The sequence below is a fragment of the Nansenia antarctica genome (assembly GCF_963989245.1).
Source record: "Nansenia antarctica genome assembly, chromosome: 6".
In the NCBI taxonomy this organism is placed as follows: domain Eukaryota; kingdom Metazoa; phylum Chordata; class Actinopteri; order Argentiniformes; family Microstomatidae; genus Nansenia; species Nansenia antarctica.
Window position 1 is genome coordinate 39,738,271 of NC_137676.1, and position 22,500 is coordinate 39,760,770.

The 22,500-nt window shown below is 49.7% G+C and overlaps 1 protein-coding gene across 1 annotated transcript in view; it reads left to right on the forward strand.

The window, feature by feature from the left end:
* Positions 1-22,500, forward strand: part of plxna2 (plexin A2) — a gene marked incomplete at both ends in the record, with an annotated part of 124,186 nt that overhangs the window by 73,385 nt on the left and 28,301 nt on the right. The window contains 8 exon segments of the mRNA XM_080535099.1: positions 1,641-1,777; positions 2,827-2,994; positions 4,967-5,060; positions 12,976-13,215; positions 13,589-13,732; positions 14,355-14,589; positions 20,613-20,755; positions 22,151-22,419. Of these exon segments, the coding sequence (XP_080391225.1) occupies positions 1,641-1,777; positions 2,827-2,994; positions 4,967-5,060; positions 12,976-13,215; positions 13,589-13,732; positions 14,355-14,589; positions 20,613-20,755; positions 22,151-22,419 (1,430 nt within the window).

The window sequence follows — 22,500 nt, forward strand, 5'->3', positions numbered from 1 at the left end:
AATAACTCAAAGGCACATGCCAATATCGCAACAACACTTGGCAGAACGGCCGATAACTGTTGACATGAATAGAAATATCCGCGTTTCTTGCCAGTCGTTCATTCCCCTACTCCCACTCATTCATAATTTGTATGAATATTAATATCATATATCACGGTAGTGTTGTGTTTTGTTACCGAGACAGACTAATTATGGCCACTGTGGGTGCTGTACCGGTGCGTTTGCCGAACTGTTATACAACTCCACAACTATGTAACAAATAAACATTTGTGTTAGTCACGTATTAATGTAGCTTTTGAGTTTTTGTTTTTTTCTTCAGAATAGTATAGGGAAATGAGTCGTGAGTAGAGCAGCTTTGCTGGAGTAAACAGAGTGGGAGGAGAGAGGAGAGCACAGTGTTTTTTCGCTACAGGAGAGGAAAACAAATATGAACCAACCTGCAGGGACACGCCAGCACCTGTCCTCTCTCCTTCTCTCTCTCTCACACACACACACACACTAAACCCAGCCTGCAGCAAACTGATAATCAACACTTCAATTCACACTCATTCACACAGTCACAATTAGTTGTCCCTTAACAATTAGCAACTGCTAGTAATTAGCAGCAAGATTTTCATAGTGCCTTTTTAACCAATTCCCAGACTGTTACAGCTTGCTGAGCGACAAACTTGTGTGTGTGTGTGCGTGTGTGTGTGTGTGTGTGTGTGTGTGTGTGTGTGTGTGTGTGCGTGCACCCCAGTGGTCAGTACTGCCACTCAGTCACCCATAATGCAGTTGGCTGTCTTTGGCAGAGCTGCAGACCTCACAGAGCTGTGTGGAGCCTACAGTGTGTTACCTGCCAATTCCCCAGTATCACACAGCCCTACGAGGAGGAGAATGCAACACAACTTTGTAGAAAATAAAACGAACTTGTTTCGAAAGCAATGTAGGGAGAGTGTGACAAAGGACAGGGTAAATGGAGGAGTTATTGTTTGTTTGTTTGTTTGCTTCTTCGTGTGTGTATGTGTGTGTGTGTGTGTGTGTGTGTGTGTGTGTGTGTGTGTGTTTGCGTGTGTGTGTGCGTGCGTGTGTGTGTGTGTGTGTGTGTGTCTTTGTGTTTGTGTGCGTGCGTGCGTGAGGGTGTATCCACCGCACAAAAGAGCGAGCTGTTTTATCTGTCTCTCTCTCAGGACGCCCCGGCTGTCTGTTTGGATGTTCCTCCATCTGTGTGTGCCTGAGCCCTCTGATGGCTGCCTGCTGTAAACACCGGTTATTTTCAGCCTCCATCTTTATAAAAGCTTCAGTGGAACAGAACTCAGCTATGCAGAACACACAACAGAGAGAGGGGAGGAAGATCTCTCGCCGGGGCTGTTAAAAAGCTCCAGGTTTTTTCCTCGTCTGTCCCTCTCTCCGTGGGACGTTCGCGTACCATAGTACACAGGGCTGTCATTGACTCTCTGATGACGGGGGGAGAGGGTAACATGAGGTAAATGTATGACAGTGACTTGAGAGACTTCTCACTCTCTCTCTCTCCCTCTCTCCCTCTCTCTCCCTCCTTCTCTCCCCCTCTCTCTCCCTCTCTCTCTCTCTCTCTCCCTCTCTCTCTCTCTCTCTCTCTCTCTCTCCCTCTCCCTCTCTCTCTGTCTCCCTCTCTCCTCCAGACACCGTCGGTGCAGGCCCTGTCCCCCAGCCGGGGTCCTGAGTCGGGGGGCACCAAGGTCACCATCATCGGGGAGAACCTGGGGGCCGGCAGCAGTGTCAGCGTCCTGTTTGGGAACCAGAGCTGCGAGTTCTACGGGTGAGAGAGAGAGTGAGAGTGAGAGAGAGAGAGAGAGAGAGAGAAAAAAAAAAAGGCTTTAGTAGAAGGCGATAGGGAGAAGGTTTTTCCTTCTATCAGTGGCCCCGGGCATGAGCTAGATTACTCTTCCTGCAACGAATGGTGGATTGCTGATTCACATGCTTAGTATTCAAATGTATTGATTGTAAGTCGCTTTGGAATAAGGCGTCTGCTAAATGCCAAAAATGTAAAAAATATATAGAGCGAATCACCTGTGGTCGTTGTTGTGATATTGTATGTGTTGTATTACACTGTAACCAAAAACAAAGACGTTTCTCATGTTCAAACACAGTCAAGACTCGTGATTATGACACGACGACAAACACATAATGTCTCCCTTGTCTCTCTCTCTCTCTCTCTCTCTCTCTCTCTCTCTCTCTTTTACTTCTGTCCTCTCTCTCTCTTTTTCTCTCTTCACTACTTCCCATGAGTGAGAACCCCCCCTGAGAACCCCCCTCTCTCGCTCTCCTCCTCTCCCTCTGTCAGAAACGTGTGTAAAACTGAATCAGGTCTTGATGACCTACTGCATCAAAGCCCTCTATTAATAGCTTCCGGACAACCTTGTGCTCGCCTGGATCTTTTCTTTCCTTTTCGGTCCTCTCCATCTCCCTCCCACTCTATTTCCTTCTCCCTCCCTCCTTCCCTCCCTCCCACTCTCTGTTAGATATCTATTTAAAGGCGTCCTGCGGTAGTGTGATTGTAATGCTGTAAGGTTGAGGAGTCAAGCCTGCTTTAATGAGATATGGGCTAATTACTGGCTTGTATTTCTGGCGGTGGAGAGAGAGGGGATGATGGGGGGTCTGGGTACAACCAGGCAGGGTGGTGTTAATGAACCGGGAGAGATTCAGGGGGTGTGTGTACCGGTAGCGTACAACAGAGCAATGGAGAGGGTGGTGGTAGAGATAGGACCTAGGAGGAGACACTGACAGTGTGTGTGTGTGTGTGTGTGTGTGTGTGTGTGTGTGTATGTGTGTGTGTGTGTGTGTGTGTGTGTCCTCCCTTCCCTGCAGGCGGACCATGACGGAGATCGTGTGTTACTCCGCCCCCTCCCCGACCGGGATGGGCTCGGTGCAGATCAGTGTGAGCGTAGACAGGTCCCAGGTCAGGGAGAGCCTGGCGTTCGAGTACATCGACGACCCCACCGTGCAGCGCATCGAGCCGGAATGGAGCATCGCCAGGTAACCCTAACCCCTGACCCTAACACCTCCCCCAGCTACACACTCATCCACCTCCCTCCCAGCCCCCTATAGCCCCCCCCCATAGCCCCCCCATCAGTATAACTGATGATGATGATGATGATGATGATGGTGAGGTTGATGAGGATGATGATGATGGTGGTGAGGTTGATGAGGATGATGATGGTGAAGATGTTGAGGCTGATGATGATGATGATGATGAAGGAGAAGATGGTGAGGTTGATGATGATGATGAACATTTTGAGGTTGATGATGATGATGAAGGAGAAGATGGTGAGGTTGATGATGATGATGATGATGATGATGATGATGAAGGAGAAGATGGTGAGGTTGATGATGATGATGATGATGAAGGAGAAGATGGTGAGGTTGATGATGATGATGATGATGAAGGAGAATATGGTGAGGTTGATGATGTTGATGATGATGATGAAGGAGAATATGGTGAGGTTGATAATGATCATGATGAAGAAGATGGTGAGATTGATGATGATGATGATGATGAAGAAGAAGATGGTGAGGTTGATGATGATGATGATGAAGAAGAAGAAGATGGTGAGGTTGATGATGATGATGATGATGATGAAGAAGATGGTGAGGTTGATGATGATGATGATGAAGAAGATCTCTATGGAGAGACACAGGAGAGATCTCTATGGAGAAACACCCCCCCCCCCCGTCTCCTCCTCATCCTGGGACAGGAGGAGGGTAGACGAGTGTCAAGGAGCTAAGCGTACAACCCCCCCACGCGCGCCTCCACCCCCACCCCTGCCCCCATAGCCAACCAGACCAACGAAACCCAGCAGGGAGGCAGGAGATCAAAGCATCTGCCAGTGTTCTGTCTACATAACAACAACAACAACAACAACACCACCGCACACATACTAACACTACCATCGACAGGAGTGGAATGAGACGTGTCATCCAGTACACTACATCAAATACATCTTTATTCATTTTGTAAATATCACACTCGCTCCCTCCTGTACATCTGCTTCAGACATCAGACATCCATGTCTTTGGACTCTTGCCTCAGCTGTAAAGGTTAGCAACAGCGAACTGCCAAGCCTCCTCCAGAATGGACTTTAGACTTTGAATAGGGAGAATAATGAACAGTGTTTCTGTCCCAGTGCCAGTAAGTTAGTCTCCCTCTCTTGTCTGACTAAATAACTCTTGTGTCCCACTGTTCTCCGGAGCACTAAGCGCTAGCGGAGCTAATACCGCAGCAGCAGCAGCAGCAGCAGCAGCAGCAGTGCTCAGTCAGTACTCAGACACCCCCGCCATATGGCTGCTGTGTGACTCTCTCTCTCTCTCTCTGCACGGTGGATCTAGCGCTCCCAGCTGCCTCGCCTATCGCCCCACAGTCTGTCCGGTCACTGTGTGTAGTGCGCCATGTCGCTAGTCTTCTTCTTCTTCGGAAACGATAGCAGAACAATAGCAGAAACAGCTGGAGGGAAAAAGGCCCCAGCCTCTCCTGTCTCTCTCTTCCCCGCGTTTTGTTTTGGTGTTGTTTTATTATCGAGCGGCGGACGACCCCTGCATGCTAACTACCGCCGCGGCGCGCCTCTGGTGTTTCAAAGGCAGAGCCCCCAGCTGGGTTTGATAGCCTCTGCTGAATTCAGTTAAAAAGCATCTCTGATCATTACCTTCTCAAAAAGCCTATTATCTTCTGGAAGATAGTTTTGAAGCTGGAGTGTTTTTTTTTTTTTGGTGGGGGGGGGGGGGGGGGGGGGTCAGGAAGTTTTGGGGGGATGTCATCTTGTCAAGCCTGCTGTTTGAATGTTGTATGTTGTTTATGTATTTATTATCTAATATCTGCAATATATATACTGTATATATATGTGTGTCTGTCTGTGTGTGTGTGTGTGTGTGTGCGTGCGTGCGTGCATGTGTGTGTGCGTGCGTGCATGATATGACACTGTGCTAACACCACATGCGTGTGTGTCTGGTACAGTGGCCACACCCCCCTGATGGTGACAGGGACCAACCTTGACGTGGTCCAGGAGCCCAGGATCAGAGTCAAGTACGCCGGCCGAGAGTCTGTCAACGTGAGTAGCTCCTGTACTACTGAACACACAGGGTTCTACCCTACACACTCAATACTACTGAACACACAGGGTTCTACCCTGCACACTCAATACTACTGAACGCACAGGGTTCTACCCTGCACACTCAATACTACTGAACGCACAGGGTTCTACCCTGCACACTCAATACTACTGAACGCACAGGGTTCTACCCTCCAGACTCAATTCTCCTGTTCAAACCAGATCCCGCAGTCCAAATGTGGCATGGAGAAAGAGAGTCCTAGCTAAAGTAGACTTAATTGGTGTCAGGGAAGAGAGAGTCATAGCCAACCCCGCTAACCCCCACTGAACGCTCCAACAACCCACCCCTTCTTACACGGCCGTATCTCCCTAAACACTCTGTAACTACCGCCCTGAATAATGCATCAGCCAGAGAGTGGTGCACATGCACTATTTAATTACAGTGTTTTAGCAGCAGCAGCTCTCCAGCCACCAAGGGGCCAGGCTTTCAGCGCCACACTCTCAGCCGCGCCTCCTTATCCTCGCCGTTATTGCTGTCGACTTGCTTCAGCCCTGAATGTACAAGGGCCCTCCTCAAGAGGGAGTTTTTTCCTCGAAGCCCGCCGAGTGTGGGAGTCGGGTTGGCGGGGTTGAGCGCGGGGGGCTAAGGAAAGGAGCTGCGCTTCTCCTAATGGGTTTCAATGGAACATTAACTGCTGTCAGAAGTCTTCGGTCAGCATAAAAGGGGGCCCTGTATAATCAGGGCTGGGCTGTGGGAATCGTTACAAATTGCATTTGCGCTCCGGTCCTGCGGGTCCATGTTTAATTAAGGGAATGGGATTTCTTCTTCTTCTTTCTTTTTTTTCCAGTGGTGATCAGGGTGACGGTAGGGAGGGCAGAGAGATACTGTAGGGGTGGGAGGGAGGCCAGAGAACAGGTAGAAGTTCAGTAGTAGTGCCAAACAAGAGCACAAGGTGAGAGAATACATAGTAGCACTCCACTCCACTTTGCGGAAATACAATATACATAATACACACGCAGATGCACACTGTCTCTCTATCTCATACACACGCATGTCAGAGACTGGTGGACAGTTATAGGAAATGTCTAATTGAGGTTATTTCAGCCAAAAGGGGGCAATTCATAGTTTGCAGTCACGTGACGGGCGCAGAGCCCTGGCGGGCAAAACATAGTGGAAACTCCGTAGAACTGCAGCAATGACCTGTCATTTTCCCACCTGTTTCAAGCAACGATTATTTAGATCACCTCTCAAAAGAAGAAAAACAAAGATATGTGAACAAACTACACATTTTGGACACTTGCGATCCATATACAGCACCCGCCGCAGTATTTCAATCACTAAAAACAGTGAAGCTGCTGCCAGAGCTCCAGTTTGGTGATGTTTACATATATATTGTGGAGAATCCTTCCCCTCACACTGCCGCCAGGATGAAAGCGTACAAAAGTACAGACAGTTATCCGTTTTTTCGATCTGGATGGCTCAATAATGCTAATGTTAGCTAGCTAGCTAAAGGACGGACATAACCAACTCCAAGCTGGTAGCGTCCACAAAAACAAACCATGTCAGAACGATTATGCAAAGATAATGACTAAAAATAGAATAATTAGTCAATAATTAGTCAAATAATTATTGTCAATCCAATTATGTACAGACATACAGAGGGCTGAAATTGCGTTTCCCTCTCATCCACGGTGCATAGCAAACAAAAACAATAATATAATAATAATAAATATGATACGACAAGATTAAAAATAACTATATATACAAAAAATACTAGATAAAAGATTTGAAATGTGCGGTACAATGTACAGGGGTGGAATACAATATGAACAATGACAATAGTGCAATAGTGGTAATTGGCTCAGTATAATAGAGTAAAGTGGCTAAAGTACGTAAATAATTAAAATAATCAGTGTTTACTTGAGCTTATCTTTGAAATGTTCGCTGCAGAGACGTGTGTACTTTGATGGTTTGCCCTCCCCAGGGACTGAGACACGTCTAATAGCACAAATCCACAATCTTCTCCTCTCTGGGTTTTCTTTTTCTGACGGAATTCTGTAGAAGCCCAACCCAGGGTCATCTCCTCATCGGCTAGTGCACCCGATTGCACAGCAACTATCCAGCATTTTGTCAAACAACTAATTACTTGGTAAAAACCTGAAACATTAGCTGGCAGGCAGCGGAAGAAAGATTTGTTTTGCCCGCCAGGTGGGCGTCCCCATTATGCCGTGACGACACGTGCAAACTATGAATACCAGGTATTAGGGCATACTTTTTCCTTAGTAGGAATTGGCATTGTTGTTAATTTTTTGTTCAAATGTCCAAACGTTAAAATGTCATTGCTTTTGGTTCAAATACATCACCTTTATCTATAGATATTGTTATATTATTGTGAAAGATATTGTGAAAGAAGATCAAATATTGAGATGTCCATATTTCTTAAAAGAAAAAATATATATTTCATGGTGTGTCCTAATTCTTTCCCATGACTGTAGGTGCGCACCTACGCAAACAGAGCAAATACCCCCTTTACGTAACACCTTCCATCTCTCGCCTCACTTAGAATAGAATCTCGCAGAACCGATGTAGAAGTGCGTTCCGTCTGCGTTCCTGACTCTCCGTCTCAGCCATTAGTCACTTTAAAACAGTGCCGAGGTGTCTGTGACGCTCCGTGACTGCTCTACTCCCCGACATCATCACTGTGCTCCAGGCCTTTTTGTTCCACACGTGTTTCCGTACTGGGACAACCGCTTCCCTCCCCCCTGAAAAAAAAAAAAACTCCCAGAAGCCCGAGCGTTTCAGGACACAACTGAAAAGTCACACGTTGTGTGAACGCTGTCTGGTTCTGTCAGGTGCAGGCAGCTTTGAAAAGTGCACCGTTCAGTCTCATCTCTCACCCCCCCCCCCCCCCACACACACACACACACACACACACCCCCCCACCGCCTCTCTTTGATTCCTTCCACCACCAGAGCGGTGTGAATTTGTATTAACTGCTGAGGTTACAATTATGGATCTCTTCATCCCTTCCTCTCCCCTTTGTCACCGGGGAAAGGCAAACAGCGGCGCAGCCTAGCAATCAGACGGCGAGCGCCTGTCAAGTCAGCCTTCAAAGCATCACCTGCCTCCCCTTAAATTGCCTCGCTCGTCTCCCTCCCCCTCCCCCTCCCCCTCCCCTCCCCCCTGCGGAAGCCTGCGGAAGATTCACGGAGAAGAACAGAAGCCGCGGAATGAGTGGGGAGACAATTTTCTTTGTGACATTCTCTGTACCTGTCACCGGTTCACAATTGAAACGTTCATCATTGTTCTTGATTAAAGCCTAAAAGGTTTTTCTTCGCCCGCCCCAATTTTTCAGCTCTCAAAGAGAACTCAACTTGTCACATTTGCAGACCATTAAGATGTCTTTGTGATGTCATGATTCCCGACCTCGAGTAAGAAACGATCAGGTGCAATTGGAGCTTATCACAGACCTACTTCAGTATGAGGCGCGGGGGGTGGCGGGGGGGGGGGCGGGGGTGTAGGGCGCTGCTAGGCACTTACAATCCTTCTCCAACGCAATCAGACGCTCCTTCTAGAACAATGTCCCCTGGAACGGCAGGCCATCGCCTTTAAGAGCCGTGTAATGAACACTCCAAGAACACTCCGTGAACAGATAGACAGAGGGAATAAAGAAGTCGGTGTTCAGAATACAGTATTCCCTGGTTCATTCCCCTTCAATCTACCTCTTGTTCCCTCCCATGGTTCACAGATCAGACTTGTAAAGATAATAGGGGACATGGGGCAAGTTTGAGGGAATAACCTTTTTTGGGCGGGGGGGTGAAACTCAAAGCCCTGTTCTTCTAGTGTCTTCTAGCCCTGTTCTTCTAGTGTCTTGTCAGGGTTCCCCTTCCTCTCCTTCAGGAGCGTACAGCCCCCTGCCATCCGTTCTCCCCGCCCGTCTCCTGGCCAGGCTCCCGTTACACGTGTACGTATCGACGGAGGAACAACAGAGGGCATTATTCAAACACTCGCAGCGCGGCCCCGGCGAACGGTTTCAAAGCAGCAGCTCTCAATTAGCACGAGAACGATCCCTCACCTCCGCTAACGGTGCAGCTTGCGAAACCGTTACATAATAACCACCACTTCTGCTTCGCACATTTCATGGAGCCTCTGTGCTGTTCAGCGCGGTTCTTCCACCTCCACCACCACCTCCACCATCGCCACCACTGCCAGACAGGGTTCGCAGAAGGCTCTGACTCGGAAGTCAGAAGAACGCAGGTCAAAGCCGCCCACTGCTGGAGACGGCAGAGACGGCATATTACGCGGATGCACCGTGGATGCAGCGTAGGAGTGATAGCGCTCGACGACAACTGAAGACGACCTATGACCCCCCTTGACCACGGATCGCCCGGCCTACTCACCGCCCTAGAGCCTCTCTCTCTCAGCCCCGCTCCCCCTCTTCTCTCCTGTGTAAAACCAGAGGCCAGCCGAGTGGGCTGCAGTAGGGCGTACGTCAGCCTCGGAGCCAGTAGGGGCTGTCAGAGATTTTGCGATGCACTGCACCAGTGCCAGAGTAAAAAACGAGAAAGAAAGGGGGGGGAAAAAGCACCATTCCAATTATTTTTGTCTGTATTATCTGTTGACCTGAAGCCACTGTTTACTGGATGTGGAGGGTTTGCATATACAATAGCCTGTATCTGCAGTTAGCCTGGAGCAATGGACGTTCTCTCCACTGTATGGCCAGTATAAGTTCAATTGTAAAAAAGGTAATGACTGTAATAAATCTAAAAGTGTATGATTAGCATGCTGTTTCTTAGTATTTGAGTCATTAGACCAACGTGCGATGTTTCCGTATTGAACGCGACAATACATAGTAGTGGTACAAAATATACAGTATAATGATTGACACTCATGTGGAAAAGCCCCCAGCGCGCTGTGGTGCTCAGCTGGCCCATTTCCCCCTTCGCTACCCATAATTCACCATTTCTCCCCATCACTACCCGTAAAGCACTAAGCCCGGTGACTTATTCAGACGACTCAGCCTCCCTCCGGATTTACAGACATCACTCTCACTCAGTCACCGCGGCACAGTCGTACATGAGTGCCTGCCTCGGTAGACGGGATTCGGGTAGGCAGGGAGAGGAGAGGAGAGGAGAGGGGGAATACATTTGTTGACGTGAGTGTGGGGAAAACACACGGCACACCAGCTCAGGCTGAACAGATGGCAGGAGAAGCCGTCGTTGACTTGCAAATGCCTCGCTCCGTTCCCAACCAAGACAGGCAGAGACGCTGTGCTTAGCATCTGCAGCTGTCGCTAGCACACGACTCCCCAGCACCACACCGAGAGATAACCCGTGGATCTGTAACTTTAGTTTCACTGTCTCTCTTAGTTTCCACCGTCTCCTTCTGAGTTTGGGAGCGAAAGGAAGTGTATTATTTGAAGCTTAGGACGACCGATGAACTAGAAGGTATGGTGGTCTATTGCATACGCTAGATACGTTCATAAGCAGAGTTCGATGACAAAAGAATAAACAAATGGCAGAAGATGAGATGGAATCCCACTGTAGTCTGCCCTCCCTCGTGCTGACTCTCATCCCTGCTGTCTGCTGTAACGTGTAATGGGATTAGAAGACGCTCTGAGAAAGTGTCACCTGTGCTACCGAATCTCTCACGCGCGCGTGTATGCGTGTACGTGCACATGCAAAGGTGTTTCTGTTGATGTGTGAGTGTGTGTGTGTGAGTGTGGGCATGTGTGTGTGTGCAAGTGTATGCATACAAGCATGTTTCTGTGTGTGCGAGTGTGTGTGTGTGTGTGTGTGTGTGTGTGTGTGTGTGTGTGTGTGTGTGTGTGTGTGCGTGTGCGTGTGTGTAAGCTAACTTGTTCCATTTGGTAAATTCAATCATTTGGAAAGTGGAAAATGTCAGAGAGGCAGGCATTATGCATGGCTTTGGCAGAGTTCCAGAGTTCCTCTCTCTCTCTTTCTCTCTCTCTCTCTCTCTCTCTCTCTCTCTCTCTCTCTCTCTCTCTCTCTCTCTCTCTCTCTCTCTCTCTCTCTCTCTCTCTCTCTCTCTCTCTCCCTCTCTCTCGTACTCCAGTCCTCACTAGCATGCAAACATGAACAGCGGTGATGTCACTACACCACCAGAGCAACCGCATGGGAGCGTTTAGGCCTTGTAAGGCAGGGTGGCGCGCACAGCCACACACGCACACAGAGAGCAGTGTGTGTGTGTGTGTGTGTGTGTGTGTGTGTAGCTGGGACAGCTGTAATGTCGGAACCGTGTTTCCAGTTTCCCGTGTCTCCTGACAGCGGAGCTAACATCCTGCTGAACCCGGCTCCCAGGCTCCTCCCCGGCCACTCCAGTACAGCCCGGCCCGGCGGCTACAGAACCACGCCACAGTACACCACGCTACACACTTAATAATTCAACCCCCGGAAGACACTCACACTCTGTACTCTTACCTCAAAGAGCATGTCTGAAGGTAGACATGCCCCCACCCCCCCCCCCCCCCCCCCACTCCACACACACTTGAAGCCAGCTCACAGAGACTGTGAGCCTGCATCGCTTGCGTGTGCGGAATCAAAGGGTGGAGATACCGGGAACGGGCCCGTATCGATCGTCCTACCCGGGCTCCAAAGCGCAAGAGGACGACCAGGTAACTGCACCGGAGGCACGCACGCTCGCGCGCGCGGGGGGGGGGGGGGCTCGCCAGAGCTACCCAGCTTTGAAGTTATTTAGCTCTAATTAAGTTGTCCCCCTGAGAGAGTTATGAGAAAGAAAGAGAGCGTGAGAGAGAGAGAAAGAAAGAAAAAGAGTGAGAAAGAGGTGAGAAACCCCCCCCCCCCCCCCCGGTTTGGGCTTGGCACCCCCCCCCCCCCCCCCCTGCTGTGTTAGAGCACCAGCATCTCACCACACGGCTCCCTGAGAGGGGGGGTACGGCTGCCCCTGGGCACTCTGGGAGTTGTAGTGTTTAGTCAAGACAGCATGACTTTACCTCAACCCTGTCTGCGTAGCATCTATACACCGCATGAGCAACCTTAGGGGAGGGGCCACAGCGTCCCCCCCCGACCTGCCCCCGTTTCAGAGAACCGGGTGGGATTCACATCAAAGTTCTATGGGATAATAAAAATGTAGGCGATGGGATGGAACGGCGGTTTGTTTTCTTTCCCTCTGAAATGAGGATGATAAAAACACTCCAGGTTCATTCGGATTCCTGTTCCTCCTATCCTGTCCTCCTTTCCTCCTTCATGGATAATGTTGTATGTTTTTTTATTTTCTAATTTTAAAATAAAATATGTATACGCGGGTCCGGGTCAGGCTCTGATCGTCGTCGAATCCACACAAAAGCGGGGGTCCGAGAAGGCCGGGCCCGACGTCTGTGAAACTCGCGGGTCGGACGGCGGGGCCGGGGTCCACAAACAGCGGACCCTCGCTCATCGCTAATGGGCTTGATGTGCACATTTTCAGGGCCTGGAGCAACACGGCAGGTTTCAAAGGCTCTCCTCGTGTTCAGCGTGAAGGACTACACTTTGGGGCCGTAATGAAACAATTACGAGTTCTGAAATACAGAAATTCTCTTCTCCAGAATCAAAGGGATGAAGAGGACGGGGTGTACGCCGCCGCCTGAGCTCAGCCCGCCTCGGCGTGTTGGGTGTTCCGTTTGGGAGAGCGGGGGTTATTAGAGCGTGATGGCTACTGGGTCTCATCCTGCGCCGGCTGTTCTGGAGTTGTTACTGAGCAGCAGCAAAACTTTGTCTCTCTGTCTTTTTTTCTCTCTCTCTCTCTCTCTGAAAAAGGGACTGTTTTATTCATTTCTCTCTCTCTCTCATCTCCCTCCCACCCCCTCTCGCTCCCCTCCCTCCCTCCCCCTCCCTCCCCTCCCCCTCTCCCTCCCCTCCTTCCCTCTCTCCCCCTCCCTCCCTCCCTCTCCCCCAGGTGTGTAAGGTGCTGAACATGACCAGTATGAGTTGCCTGGCCCCCTCCCTGCTAGCAGACTACCGGCCCGGCCTGGACACGGTGAAACACGCCGACGAGTTCGGTTTCATCTTCAACAACGTCCAGAGCCTGCTGGTCTACAACAACACCAACTTCCTCTACTACCCCAACCCTTACTTCGAGCCCCTCAGCCCCAACGGAGTCCTGGAGCAGAAGCCGGGCTCTCCCATCATCCTCAAGGTACGAGCAGTTGGAAAGTGCTTATTAAGGTCGGCTCATGAAAAATGCATTGAATCTCAATGAGGCTCTAACGCCCGCGGATAAATGGAAGGTTAAATCAAATATAAATACATATCAGGATTTGCAGATTAAACATACATACATGCCTGGCGAGGTAGGGGATTTGAATGTGCAACGAACCGCAACGCCATAACGTGTAGCGGTTTGACTGAAACGGGAAAACATTCACAGCTGTATGATAGCCGCAGAGGGAGGCGATGCATTTCAGGTGAACTCGTCGGGTGCTCCGTTGGGAGTTTGTGTACTGTACTACTGTACTGTGAAATTAACCCCCCCCCCCCCCCCCCCCCCTCCGACCCTTCTCCCTCCACAGGGCAGGAACCTGGTGCCCCCGGCGTCGTCGGCGGTGAAGCTCAACTACACGGTGCTGATAGGCGACACGCCCTGCTCTGTCACCGTGTCTGAGAGCCAGCTGCTGTGTGAGCCCCCCAACCTTACCGGCCAGTACAAAGTCATGGTCAGTACTGTTCAGTGTGTGTGTGTGTGTGTGTGTGTGTGTGTGTGTCTGTGTCTGTGTGTGCGTCTGCATGCATGTCTGTGTGTGCGTGGGTGTGGGTGTGGAGGTGGGGGTGTGTGTGCGTGTGTGTGTGTGTTTCCGCAGCATGTGTGTTGGTGTGTGTTGGTCTATGTGATTTATTTTCCATAATGTTTGACCTGTAAACTCCATTATTTCGGCACTCATCACTGTTCAGTCAGCTGAGAGGAGCAGGTCAGAGGCAGAGACCAGCATGACTGTGCTCTCGCTGTCAAAAGGTTCGGCGAGAATCCAGTGCAATTATTTCTACCAGTCGCTCACTTATTGAGTGCAAGCCCCAGAACACTTCTCTCTCCCCACATCATCAATGTGTGTAGGCCTGTGTGTGTGTGTGTGTGTGTGTGTGTTGGTACGTACTGTATCTGTTTTTGAAACCTAACTGTGTGTGTGTGTGTGTGTGTGTGTGTGTGTGTGTGTGTGTGTGTGTGTGTGTGTGTGTGTGCGTGTGCGTGTGCGTGTGTGTGTGTTGGTACGTACTGTATCTGTTTTGAAACCTAACTGTGTGTGTGTGCGTGCGTGTGCGTGTGTGTGCGTACTATAACAGGTCCAGGTGGGCGGTCTCCACGTGTCTCCCGGCGCCGTCCACATCCTGTCAGACAGCCTGCTCACCCTCCCGGCCATCGTCAGCATCGCGGCGGGCGGCGGCCTCCTCCTCATCATCGTCATCCTCGTCCTCATCGCCTACAAGCGCAAGTCGCGGGAGAACGACCTCACGCTGAAGCGTCTGCAGATGCAGATGGACAACCTGGAGTCGCGGGTCGCCCTCGAGTGCAAGGAGGGTGAGTAGAGCCCAGAAACGCGACAGCCGATGACATCCTAAACTTCCCCCACTCTCTCTCTGTCAACGTCTGTGCACTGTGTCACGGCACGGGGTCCCCCCCCCCCCCCCGGTGGCCATTTTTAATCCACTTTATATCGATATGTGTGACGGAAGCTGGTGAAACCGGGAACAAGTCGGCAACCATTTAGATTGTTCAGACTTTTATTCTGAAAAATGCTAATAAATGTCAACGTTGTTGAAAATCAACGACACAAATATTGTGTCGCAATGGAATCGGTGACTCATCCCCACTACTACCTAGTTAGTGTAGAGTAGAGTAGTGGGGGATTGCTCACTGAATCCATTGCGTTGCACTGTTTTGGCTTGACTAGCGAGTGTGTCGTTGATTTTCACATTTGGATTTTATTTTTATTTTTTTTACATTAGAATAAAAGTCTGAACAATTTAACTGGTTGCCGACTTGTTCCCGGTTTCACCATGGTGACAGCAGCTTGTCTCATCCACGCAGGCTGAATGGGGGAAGTTACATTGACTGAGGTTCAGTTGTGCGTGGTGTAATCGTATGAAAGAGGAAAAAGGGTATTTTTTTGCAGTATGTAGCAGTTGTAGTAGTAGTAGTCAAATTATTGGTGCTGTGTGTTAACAGAAGTAGTGTAACAGAAATAGACTACTCTCCTATTTAAACCGTGTGCCTCTACACGATAGTACACCTTCCCAATTGCGTGTCCTGGTTGACGCATATAGCTATACTGGCACACACACACACACACTCTGCCACATTGCCCTGTTCATCACCCCTAACGTGACACACTGCAACGCACCTGATGCCTGTCACTCCCTCACAGACACACACACGAACACACACACACACACATGAACACACACACAATCACGCACAAACCTTCATTAACCCAGTGGAGTTAACACACAACTTCCGACACGGTATGAAGAGATCTGGAAGGACACATCATCTTTATTTCATGGTGGGGGTTTTAGGTGCTCACGGATGAAGTGTGTGTGTGTGTGTGTGTGTGTGTGTGTGTGTGTGTGTGTGTGTGTGTGTTCATGTGTGTGTTCATGTGTGTACGCTCATGTGTGTGCATGTATGTGTGTGTGTGTGTGTGTACACCATATGTTTGCATGGGGTAGCATATGAAGATATGGCACGGGTCGTTACTCATGACTCGTTAAGCCCGCTGACAAATCTGTGTCCCTTCTGAGCCGCTTCACACACAGTCCCCTGATGGCCCAGAGACCAGAGAGGTTACACCAGTGTTACACAACATGGGCTGACCTCTGACCTCACGCCCAGGGGAAGAACAGGAGACTCCCTCACCCCCTTCACCCCTTTAGACCGACATCCCTGCCCTGGTTCCCACGCTACTGCTACTCACAAAAACAATAAAATGCGGGAACATATACTACTTAATATAAGCAAAATTATCTGCCAACAGAACAGGAAGATTTCACAAAATGTTCTTAAAAAAGTAAAAAAATAAAATAAAATGAGTAAAATAAAAGCCAAATATATCTTAAAATGAGTGCAGTCAGTCAGAAAACAAGCATATATCGCCTTGATTTAAGATATTTAATCTTACTTGCTGCTCAGGGCGGACTCAGAGAAGACGCTTGCTACCAGAGACCATGACATCCTCTCTATGATGCCCTACTCACACTCATCAGTCCACTAACGACCGGTCGGACTATAGGGTAGATGCCGTCATGAGAAAACCTCTATAAGAAGTGAATTGACAGAGAAGGAGAAAGCAAAAAAACAATAAGGTCAGGTCAAGTTCATCAGAATCTGTCTGTCAATGGCAGGACAGGAAAGGATACTGCACCAAAGTTAAGTGAAGGAAGTGAAGAAGGTCCTTGTAGGTGACATTGCCTGGTTGCCTGTAGGTTGTGTCTGCTCTTTTCTTCCCGGTGCAGAAGCAGAGAGGTTAATAGTGGGGGCAGCTTTGTGCTCTGGGCTCATCTAGGTCCCAGCTGGTACAGTGTGTGTGTGTGTGTGTGTGTGTGTGTGTGTGTGTGTGTGTGTCTGTGTCTGTGTCTGTGTCTGTGTCTGTGTCTGTGTGTGTGTGTGTGTGTGTGTGTGTCTGTGTCTGTGTCTGTGTCTGTGTCTGTGTCTGTGTCTGTGTCTGTGTCTGTGTGTGTGTGTGTGTCTGTGTGTGTCTGTGTGTGTCTGTGTGTGTGTGTGTGTGTGTGTGTGTGTGTGTGCGTGCGTGTGTGCGTGCGTGCGTGCGTGAGTGCGTGTGTGTGTAAGGTTGCGTGAGGCTTATAGTCCTAAGCATGACCGGGCGCTGCTCGTGTGGTGACCAGTAGCAGGTGTTGAGCATCTGAGTATTGTGTTTTATTGTGTTTTTACTTTAGGGTTTAACTCCTAAATGTTAACTGTCATCCTCCTAACTATTGTTGTTGTATGATCACTGAATAATAGAGATCCTTTTTCTATTCGTGGCCCTTTTTTTACCCGGAATATCGCTCTGGGCCTCCACCATTCCCAAGCAATCAGAATTCAGTACACACTGGAATTTCTCTCGGGGCTACAATAGAATCAACAAGCCCCCGGTTTACTTTATGGATAATCCGCTGTCTGGCATATCTATCCTAGATGTGGAGCCTGTCTAAAAACGACGTACAGTATAATGTCAGGTGTTCGCAGACGGATCAGACAACATCTTGGAAGTTCTTGTTTGTTCTTGTTTGCATCCCGTGCAGTCTTTAAAGAATAACATTGAATCGAGTTGCAAGCCTCTATCACTCATCTACACGAACTCAGAGAAGCCTTGTCATCATGGCGGTGACTGAAACTTGGCTGACAGATATGGAAATGGGTTCTTCTCTGGATATTAATGGCTTCGGGACTCTTATTCGACTCGATCGTGACTGTGAGGTAACGGAGGAAGACACAGGAAAGGATTGACAAGCGTTTGCTTGTATATGAACCTCAGATGGCGCAGTAATGTTACTGTCAGAGAACGACTCTGTCTAGCAGAGATAGAGCTTCTACCTCCCGAGGGAATTCCCTCAATTATTCGTCACCGTGGTTTCTAGACATCCTGAAGCGAACGCTGATGTAATATTCAAAGTGACACAGCAACTGCAATCTATCTCATTGGTTTCCCCCCAACTTTATATTGGGCGATTTTAACCACTGCAAATTAAAGGGCAACTTGTCTGGTTTTTATCAGCATGTCTCCTGCCCTACTGTAAACGTTACACTTGTGCTATTATGGTCCTATTAAGGGGGCTTATCTGTCGGTGGACCCCCCCGCTCAGATCATAATGTAGTCCACCTCCTACCGACGTAGAAGACTGTGTCACAACGTGAGCAGATGGTGAAGCGAAGGGGGAAGGTCTGGACTGAGGGCAGTTCCCTTGTCCTTCAGGGGCTGCTTCAAGTGCACGTCAAAGTCTTCCCAAATAATAAACCCTGGGATTCAAAAGAATTGAAAAGTCTGATAAGTCAAAGCAAAGCAAAGCTGCTTGTATTAAAGGTGATGTAACCAAGGAGAGGGAAAATAAGAGATAAGGGCTGAAATTAAGAAAGCTGAAATTATTTACAAAGACAAGATAGAGACAGAGTTTAGAAGCAATAACCCAAGAGCTGCCTGGTATGGCATGAACAAAATGACTGGGTGTTATATCAGAGGGGGAGTAAGGCAGTTAGTATCGATGGTTTTAACTCTGATACAGTTTTAATGACTTTAATGAGTTCTACAGAAGGAGAAAGAGGCCGTGCCCTGGTGAGATCTGTGGCGAGGTGCTTACGACCTGTGCTGAGCAGCCCTGCAATCTTTTTTCATATTATTTGTATGGAATCTCTAGAGCTACAAAAGATAACAGTAATCTGAAAATACTCAACTATTGTCTCTGTCGCCGAGTATATAAACCCAAAGACCTTCAATGACTTTAGACCTGAAGCACTTCCGTCTTTACTTCTGAAGGCTTTTGAGGGGGTGATAAAGAAGGCTGTTCAGCAGCAGCAGGTGCAGGGTTCTGTTGGTCCTCTGGTGTCGAGGTGTCGAGGACGCCGCTGCTGAACTGCCTCTATCCTCACCTTGAGGGCCCCCTGACTCATGCCAGACTTCTTTGATTTTTACTTCTGCCTTTAACACCATGCAGCCTTGCTTGTCAAGAAACTCCTCTTTTTTTATCTTGAAATTAACATTGGATGAATTTGAGACTTTCTGACAGAAAGTGTGAGAGTTGTGTGAGAGGTAATGATGTCCTCTTGATACAAGCTCCACTCCTCCACTGGTTCACCTCAAGGATGTGTACTCTCTCCCCTTCTTTATATTCTTTACACAGATAGCTGTCAGAGCAAGTTTGCAGATGACTCACCTCGTTAGCCTGCTGAAGGGGGGTGGGTGTGGCGGGGGGCACTAGATCATGGGCCGGTCGTTGATGACCAAGGACATGATTATTGATTTTAGGAAGTCAGAACCCTTCCCCAAACTCAGTTATTGAGGGAGCTGAGATTGATTTGTTGGAGAGTTACACATATTTGGGTACTGTGTTTGATAATCGGGTTATGCTTTCATGCTAATGCAGATGCCATTTCTAAGAAGGTACAACAACCATCTGTAAAAATGAATTATTTTAATAATTCACCAAAATGATGGTGTCACCAAAATGATGACTGTGTTCTACAGACCCTTTATTGGTGCTGTCTTTTAGTATTGTGGCATGGTTTGGGAACCTGAATCTGGCCAATAAGAATACGCTTGGTCGGCTAAAGTCATTGGGATGAACCAAGCACAGCTCTCCGACCTTTACGATCGGCAGGTCGTAAGGAAGGCCAAAGCCACATTGGACTGTACGGACCTTCCCCTGCAGAGGGACTTTGAGATTCTACCTTCAGGTAGATAGAGTTCCAACTGTAAAAAAAATCAAAGACTTTTGTTTGCACTGCAATAAGCAGGCTGAATCTGCACAAATTTGCACTAGGCACTTTCCGCGTCCTTTGTCTTCACATGAAGTGATCTTGCGCTGTACTGTGTTGTATTGTATTGTATTGTCTCTGTGTTCTGTCTGGTATGTTGTCTTTTATGTTATATTTATGATGGATTGAACGTGTTTTTAATACCTGGCTGCAACCAAATCTCCCCTAGTGGGATAATCAAATTTGACTTGACTGGACTTAAAACCCTGGCCACATCCTGACGTGCAGCCAGGTAGTACCGGAGGGAGAGGCAGAAGACTCATGTTTAAATCATCAGCTGTGGCCAGGAGGAGGAGGAGAAATGCCCCGAGGGTGGATTTAGAGGGGTACCTGGGTCTCACCTCAGGGTGTGTGTGTGTGTGTGTGTGTGTGTGTGTGTGTGTGTGTGTGTGTGTGTGTGTGTGTCCGTGCGTGCGTGCGTGTGTGTGTCTGAGCCGTAGACTAGCGGCTGGGTGTGTGTGTGTGTGTGTGTGTGTGTGTGTGGGGGGGGGGGTCTGTGATAGGCTGCAGATAGGGGGGCCCCCCAGGGCAGAGCCAGGCCCAGGGCTCAGTCAGGATGGAGCCAATTAACCACATCTCACCTGCAGTCTCACACTGCGACCGGCACACTGGGGGCTCGGCTACAGCCAATTTACTGGCCGGGAGAAGTGTGTGTGAGTGTGTGTGTGTGTGTGTGTGTGTGGTGTGTGTGTGTGTGTGTGTGTGTGTGTGTGTGTGCATGTGTGTGTGTGTGTGCATGTGTGTGTGTGCGTGTGCGCGTGTGTACAGGGATGGGGGTTTTGTTTCTTTTTGTTGAGAAATAGCTATCAAGTTGTTTTCTGACAGAAAGAACATTGGTGTTTTCTGCTCAGATGTCAGCGGGGGCAAATTAGGCATGTTTCCAGACGAGGCAGATTCATCAATGTTGTACGGCTCAGTAACGAACAGTAATGCTATATTTTTCCCCCGCACATGTGGTCTGAAGCCGATCGATCCATACTTTCTCCTGCTCATGTCTTCTCTCCCCCCCTCGCCTCCCCTCCCCTCCCCTCCTCTCCCCTCCCCTCCCCTCCCCTCCCCTCTCCTCCCCCCAGCCTTCGCTGAGCTGCAGACTGACATCAACGAGCTGACCAGTGATCTGGACCGCGCCGGCATCCCCCACCTGGACTACAGAACCTACGCCATGAGGGTCCTCTTCCCTGGCATAGAGGACCACCCTGTCCTCAGAGAACTGGAGGTACGACAGAGAGAGAGGGAGATGGAGGGAGGGAGGGAGGGAGAGAGGGAGGGAGGGAGAGATGGAGGGAGGGGGAGAGAGAGGGAGGGAGGGAGGGAGAGCTGGAGGGAGGGCGGGATGGTGGGAGGGAGGGAGGGAGGGAGCGAGAGATGGAGGGAGGGAGGGAGGGAGGGAGGGAGATAGATAGAGCAGGAGTATGCCCCACTCCCCTGCGGCATGGCTCCAGCAAGACAGATACCCGTGTGTTGCTCTGCCTCTCTGGCCTCACACACACACACACACACACACACATATTCACTCTCTGTCACACACACACACACGCACGCACGCCCGCACACAGGGCAAACGGGGGCCACCGCAGGGTTCCCAGCACGCTGCTATTTCACCCCCCAGCAGCCCCGCTATCAGAAGTAACGAGCTGGGTAATGCCCAATTCTCTGGCAGCACTGGGAGTTCCTCTACTAGGGGAGAGGGTGGGGGGGGTGGAGGGACCACTCCATAGATCTTTTTTTTAATACCACAGCTCTTTCTACCACAGGCCACTCTGTGTGAGGGTATGACCGTTTTATCAGAGATGTTTCGAGAGGGATGGGTGAGAGGCCACTGCCGAGGTCAAAGTCACACGGCCTCTGTTCGCTAAGCGTAATACACAATCAGTGTATTATGTGTCTTTATTTTAGTCTGGGTTCAATTCAACAAATCAAACGCTTAGTTTGGCTTCGTTCTGTCAGACGTTTTGAAATCGTAAGGTTTCTAAAGTGTATCAGGGAGTACATAGCTGCTTTAAAGCAGCTTGAGCCGAGGCTTGCTAGTGGCCGGCTAATGCTCGAAGCCAACTAAAGCATAAGAACTTAAGAATATCCCGCCGTCGCTCTAAATCAGCCCCCTCCTCCCCCTTTTGGCCTCCTAAGTACCAGGGGGGGGAGAGGGGGGTGGACAGTCTGAGGCCCGGTGTCAGCCCTGTCGGAGCCCGGGAGTGACTGTGGAAATGGAAAGCATTTCTTTGGGCCTTGCCACACGCAGTGCTGTGTGGAAAGCCGGCTAATGGAAGCATTGTTACTGTGCCTTTCTTGGACTAACCCTTTGTGCCCTGCCTGTGTGTGTGTGTGTGTGTGTGTGTGTGTGTGTGTGTGTGTGTGTGTGTGTGTGCGTGTGCGTGCGCGTGCGTGTGTGTGTCTGTGTGTTTGTGCGTTTGCGTGTGTCTGTTTGTGTGTGTGCGTGTGCGTGCGTGTGCCTCCGTTCCTGCGTGCGTGTGTGCGTGCCTGTGTGTGTGTGGGTGTGTGCCTGTGCGTGCCTGCGTGCGTCTTGTGTATGTGCCTGTGCGTATGTGTGTATGTGTGCGTGCGTATGTGTGTATGTGTGCGTGCGTATGTGTGCGTGTGTGCGTGTGTCCAGGTCTCGGGCAACGGGCAGCTGAACACAGAGAAGGCTCTGAAGCAGTTCGCCCAGCTCATCAACAACAAGGTGTTCCTGCTGACGTTCATCCGCACCCTGGAGCTGCAGCGCTCCTTCAGCATGCGCGACCGCGGCAACGTGGCCTCGCTCATCATGACGGCCCTGCAGGGCAAGCTGGAGTACGCCACCGACGTGCTGAAGCACCTGCTGTCCGACCTCATCGACAAGAACCTGGAGAGCAAGAACCACCCCAAGCTGCTGCTGCGCAGGTATGGCGGGACCACGCACACACACGCACGCACATACACACGCACGGACGCACGCACACACAGGCGCACACGTCCTGCGTA